The sequence below is a fragment of the Temnothorax curvispinosus genome, unplaced genomic scaffold, assembly GCF_003070985.1.
Source record: "Temnothorax curvispinosus isolate PA1 unplaced genomic scaffold, ASM307098v1 QBEX01008037.1, whole genome shotgun sequence".
Lineage (NCBI taxonomy): Eukaryota > Metazoa > Arthropoda > Insecta > Hymenoptera > Formicidae > Temnothorax > Temnothorax curvispinosus.
Genome location: NW_020217817.1, coordinates 55 through 6220, shown reverse-complemented (window position 1 = coordinate 6220; position 6166 = coordinate 55). Strand labels below are relative to the sequence as shown.

The following is a 6166-nucleotide window of genomic DNA, read 5'->3' as shown; positions in this document are numbered from 1 at the left end:
CCAACCGCACTACTATTGTGATATTTTTTAAATTAGTAAATAATTAAGTACGATTAAATCGTGCGTGTAAAATCATATTTTATATTATTATAATTATTGGGATGTTGCAATATGTTTGTTTTTAATTACCTCATGGGATGGACTGTTACTTGACTAGGTGCTGCGAAAGGACTACCTTAATGTCAAAGAACGGTGTGAAATTGAAATTGGTAAATAAATGATGAACCCGACAGCATACGGTAAATTCTCAGGGTCGCCACATAGTCGCCACAAGTCATACGTTAAACTGTTAAATAGAAAGTTCGAGCTCTTCTATGAACACGTGTAGAGTTCTAATTTATTCCATCAAATAGTTTATTTTCTATAGATTTTTGTGTACGAATATCTGCGTGATTTTTGAAAAATGGATATTTCCGAAGTGTGTGCTGTAATCAAGTATTTTGTGAAAAAAGGCTTATCAGCAAAAGATATTCATACTGATATGCAAAATACGTTAGGGGACACTGCTCCTTCGTTTTCAACTGTTTCGAGGTGGACTACTAAATTTAAACAAAGTCGCGAAAACGTAGAGAATAAACCTCGCGGTGAATGTTCAAAAAATATGACAACATTGATAACTCCAGAATCAATTGAAAAAGTTCTAAATATTATTTTGATGGATCCCCGACTAAAACTGTCCGAAATTGCTGAGACTGTGGGCATCTCAATCGAGTGTGCACTAAATATTTTAGCTGAAGAATTGTCTATGAAAAAGCTCTATGCAAGATGGGTGCCATGTTTGCTAACGAATGATCAAAGAGACACGCGGATTACGATTTCTCTAAAATATTTGGAGCACTTTCAGAAGAGAACGTCGGAGTTTTTACTCCGATTTGTAACTACTGGAACCTGGGTTTACCACTATTCGCCAAAAACAAAACAGCAATTGAGACAGTGGATACATAGCGATTTTCCGTCATCAAAAAAGGCTAAGATAGTTCCATTGATTGAAAGGGTAATGATAACGATTTTCTGGGACGCTGAAGGTATTTTATTGATAGATTACCTTCCAAAGAATAGAACTATAACTGAAGAGTACTATGCTGACCTTTTAGGTCGATTAGACAAAAATGTTCTTGAGAAAAGACCAGGTATGGCGAACAAGAAAGTGGTTTTATATCAAGACGAGGCACTCCCCTATACAAGTGCTGTTTCAATGAATAAAATCCAGGAATTAGAGTACGGTTTGTTGGAATATCCTCCTTATTCACCTGACTTAGCTCCGTCATACTTCCATTTATTCCCATTGTTGAAGAATTTCCTTGCTGGGAAGACATTTTCATCGGATGAAGAAGTGAAAGAGACAATTGACAGATATTTTGCATCACTTGACAAATCGGAGTTTTATACAGGAATAATAACCTTGCAGCGTAGGTGGTTCGAGTGCATTCGTGTAAAGGGAAATTATGTTGAAAAATAAAAATAATTATTAAGTAAACTTCTAATAAATAAGGTACAAATAAGAAAATCGCAGGTTTGATCTTATTGTTACCAATGCATATTATTATTATTATTTTTTTTTTTACAGAGCACACCTTTGTCTACAACCTCTGTCGATCGTCACACGGCGAAGAACTACAGCAAGAGCAACAGACCGGCTGATCCTGGAGCGGCGGAGCACTCGATGTCCGAGGAATCATCTGACGAAGCGAACAAGACCGTGCTGGCGAAAGAGAAGAGCCCGGACATCCGCGAGGCCAAGTATATCCGCAATCCCACATCTGATTACATCGCAAAAGCGCCAACGGTGGCTGATTATGTCAACTCCACGTGGAAGCCGGACGAGTATTCGAAAGCGAACACGGCGAAGATCGTGGAATCCGAGAAGTTTATCGAACCCTATAGGACGACAATGTCCGTCGACGCGACAGACGGCAAGTACGGCGAGCCAACGCGAGTAGCCGTCGCGCCGAAATCGTGCGACGTACCGCCGGCTCCGCCGCCGTATCACATTGCGGCGGCGTTCTCCAAAAAGGCCGCCTTTTTCCAGCAGTTTAATAATCGTACGTTATCATCGTTCACTAAAACCAATAAGTTAAAAATCGTACGATTCTCTGTAAAGAAATTTTATCCGCAAAATCGTATGGGTAAAAAAGACGATAACGTTAAGATTACGTGTGGATCATCTGTATAATACAGTATAGTTGGTAAAAAAGGAATTGATATACTTTATCTTCTACGGGATGATTTTACGTGAATAATATTACGATAGAAACGTTTTGCAGTATTTTTTTTTGTGCACATATTTTCTTTATCACGTATTTCTATCATTTGTAGACAGCTGACGTTTAAACAGGAAAAAATTAAAATCTAACGTGAATCTTTGTTTCTTTTTAGCGATTGAAACGGATGCGCATCTGGTATCACCTTCGTTACCTTTCAACTCGCTCTTAAATTCAGCCGGACCGTTACCGGATGTAACGAAACAGAAAAACTTTGATACGAACGCGGAATCGGCGAAAGCTGAGGAATGCGTGTCCGTGTCGTCAGGCGATCGGGCAAATCTCACCAATTCGTACGACAAGCCGATGGATAACGGACGAACGAGTTCTCTTGATCAGACCAGCGCGGACCAAAGTTGCACGCCGACCTTAAATTCCGGCGCCGATCCCGAACAGAACGATCGCGCTCTTAAGCCGAGCAAAATTCCCGTTCTCAAAGCGAAACACGTGGAGAGCTCGGGTAACGACGCGAGCTCGAGCAGGAGTCCATCAAGGGAGGAATACGACGCAAGCAGAACGTTGAGCGCGTATTCTGGCATACCCACGTCGCCGGTTACGGGGAAGAAGTATCGTAGTCCGTTATCAGCGCTCGATCGATCGAGGAAGCTAACGAACGGAAACGCCTCGAGCAACAGTTCGTGTGATAATACCAGCGCTCCGACGAACGAGGCGACGACGAACGTCGCTCGGGCGAATGCCGTCACTCCCGTTCAAACGAGCAGGAGCATCATCGACGCGTCGAACGTCACTTCACCCATTACCGCTGTCGCTAAGGACGAAAGCAGCTCGAGCCAAGACATATCGAACCACAGAACGAATGGCAAATCTCAGGACGACACGAACTTTGACGCCGAAAGTTTCAAGGAGCACACGAGTCCTATGTCGAACGAGACACCAAACTCGGAGAGGAAGCCGAAGTTCAAGTGGATGTTCGGCCCTCACAAAAACGCGAATGTGGTAGGTATTCTGATTTATGAAGGAATTTAGAAAATGGAATTTATGTTTTATGTGAAATGTTATTTTTATATAAACACAATTTTTGAATAACATACTGCAAGGAAACTTTATAAAAATATATCTGTACTTTAGAAGTAAAGAATTGTATATTTTCCATTATTATAAATTTAGAGAAAACAGGTTTTAAAGTTTATTATTTCTATGAAAATTTCTAATCCGTCTTTTTCTAAACATTGTATCTTAGGAACTAATAATGGACACATAAGACTCTTTATTATTATATACAATTTAAGCTCCTGGTATATTATAAAAAGTAAATTAATTACATTTTGACAAAAACTAAAGATACAACTTTTTAACTCTAAGGTACAAATGTAGGAAATAAAAATAAAAAAGTAAAAGTTCAACTTATTTTATATATAAGTTGAAAGACTAAAGAAAATTAAAGATTAATTTTGTCAAGATATATCTATGCAAAAAATAAAGTAATTTCTATAACTTTATGAATTTTCTGTAGTTGAAAAAGCAATTTACATCATTATAATGATAGCTGTAGGTATATATTGATTTTTCTAATTCTAGTACATTTCTTCGCAGCTGCCCGTTCAAGTGAAGAAGAATCCAGGTCTCGGTTTCAGCATAGCTGGCGGGGTAGCGGGTGCAGAGACCGTACGTGTAGTCATGTTAATTTACATTGAATTTTATTCGCGCATCAAGAGATATCTGAATATTCACGAGGCTTTTGTTGCAGGGAATAATCGTGACGAAAGTGAATCCCGATGGGCCAGCTCAGGGTACTCTTCGGCCGGGAGACAAGATTCTGGAGGTGGACGGCATCGACTTTACCAAATCGGATCACAATAACGCTGTCGCCGTTCTGCGTGCCACCGGTACTGTTGTATCTATGATGATAAGTCGCCAGCAATGATTGTAAGTTATTGGTCGCGACTTATCATTATAGATACAATGTGGAACTTATCATCATAGATACGTGGTGGAACAAAGAGGAAGAAAACCTTTTCTAATTCTTTTAGTAACTACAACTAGAACAATAATGTCTTTCTCGAAAGCTCTCTAATTCTGAGACACATCGACTAATCTGCCAACATTATCATCCACACATTCGGACATCCGTGTGTTTCGATAATAATGTTGGTAGATTAGTCGATTTACATCTATATCTATATGCGTTCCCCACGACGGGAGTGCCGACAATGTGCCAGAAAACAAAGTACTATTTATTATCCATATACATAACATATTGAGAAAAAGATATATATACTATGCATATATAAATATATACATATATTATATATAAACAAATTTATCTGTAGACAGGCCAGACGAGGTTCCCATAGGTCCCCGGCGGTGTAAATAAGTGTCTCGATTGTTCCCGCGTATCGAAGTGTACGTTACAGATATTTCCACGAGATGTTTCAACGACAAAAACTTCGCTTTTGAATTTACGATTGAATTTAGAGTCTTTTTTCCAACCTAGAATGCTAAAATATAGACGGTTTTTTAATTATAATTTAAAAAAACCAATTTTGAAGAATAAATAAAAAAAAATTTTTTTTTAATTTGGACCTTATTCAATGAATCGGGAATTGTAACAGAAATTTTTAGTTTTGAAATTAGAAAATATTTAAAAATACATTTTATATATAAGAAACATTAAAATTTTAATTTTTATTATTAAATACCTTAATTCTTAAGATACTAAAGTGTAATATTTGAAGGTGAGAGAGTGGTGATTAAATTTTTATTAAGATAAAGTTGGTTTAGAACTTTTTAAGGGATTCATAGGTGATTTTTGTCGGAAATATTACACGAAACATCCCATATGTATTTTCATCGTGAGATATATATAATGTCATCGCGCTCTTTGTTGTAATCGAATCATTTGTAACGTGGTCCGATCGTGTACAGCGATCTTTATCAGTTGTTGACTATCTATAGTTGTTGTTATTGCATACGGCAAAGCTATAAATTCTATGATTCGACGGATACTATAAAGAGGATAGCTGTTGTGAGTCAAGTGGAACCTCGGATTGTTCAGCCGAATGTTCGACTACGAACGAAAAGTTCGTTGTCTTTGTGAGATGGCAATTCGAAATAATATCTGTAGATAATCAAGCATTCAGGGTTATTGATAATAATTGCGCCTCACCCTGTGGGATTCTCGTCACTCTCTTGTCTGGTAGGAGAGAAAAGAAAATATTCTTCTATGTGCCGTACTTATATTGATAATAATGTTTATAATCGTATCAGTGTCAATCCAAGGACGTTCAACAATTGCGGCGTTTATTATCTATGGATATCTCTCGCATTTACGCTCTTTTTAGATTTATCCCATATCGCGAGAGATCGCTGTTCGATCGTTAATTAATCCTTAAACACTGGCGCGTACTTTCGTGACGTTAACGAAGGATATGTCCAATCCTTCGGTTATTACATTGAAGGTCCATACAAAAGGAAATCTCATATATCGTTTAACTCTTTAATTAATATTCGATGTATCCGTCAATTATAAAACGTGATAAAAATTTAATCAATAAAATTTTATTAATAAGGTAAGTAACGTTTATAAATTTTATGAATCGCGTGTCTGTTATGTATATACATATATGTATTTGTTATTATTTTATACGTGCACGAATACACGTATATGTAAATTTTATAAAAGTTCCACATTTCGCGCCAGTGCTCGAGGACCAAATGGATGTATACGTGTATTGTTATTCGATCTTTTTTATTATTATAATGTTCTTAGACTGTCGAGACCCCGAAACGCCTTTCGGAATTAACGCGACTGATTTAGCGATTAATTTGGCAATTACTCGCGTTTCCTCCGTTTATATCTCGTTGAAGGAACAAATCTGTACCTAGGAACCGTTCCCCGCGACGATTGTTAGTCGAACGTGATATTGCCGAACGACGGGCGAGAT

At 37.7% G+C, this 6166-nt stretch overlaps 1 protein-coding gene across 3 annotated transcripts in view; it reads left to right on the top strand.

Annotated features, from left to right (window-relative positions):
- LOC112457656 (leucine-rich repeat-containing protein 7) overlaps positions 1 to 5789 on the top strand; it is a 9827-nt gene extending 4038 nt beyond the window's left edge. For 2 of the 3 annotated variants that reach the window (XM_025020830.1, XM_025020832.1), the window contains exons 7-10: positions 1568 to 2042; positions 2377 to 3218; positions 3801 to 3887; positions 3970 to 5789. In XM_025020830.1, the coding sequence (XP_024876598.1) occupies positions 1568 to 2042; positions 2377 to 3218; positions 3801 to 3887; positions 3970 to 4146 (1581 nt within the window). In that variant the 3' untranslated portion in view covers positions 4147 to 5789. The remainder of the gene's footprint in view (positions 1 to 1567; positions 2043 to 2376; positions 3219 to 3800; positions 3888 to 3969) is intronic. The other variant, XM_025020833.1, reaches the window with a different exon arrangement.
- Positions 5790 to 6166: the final 377 nt, after the last annotated feature.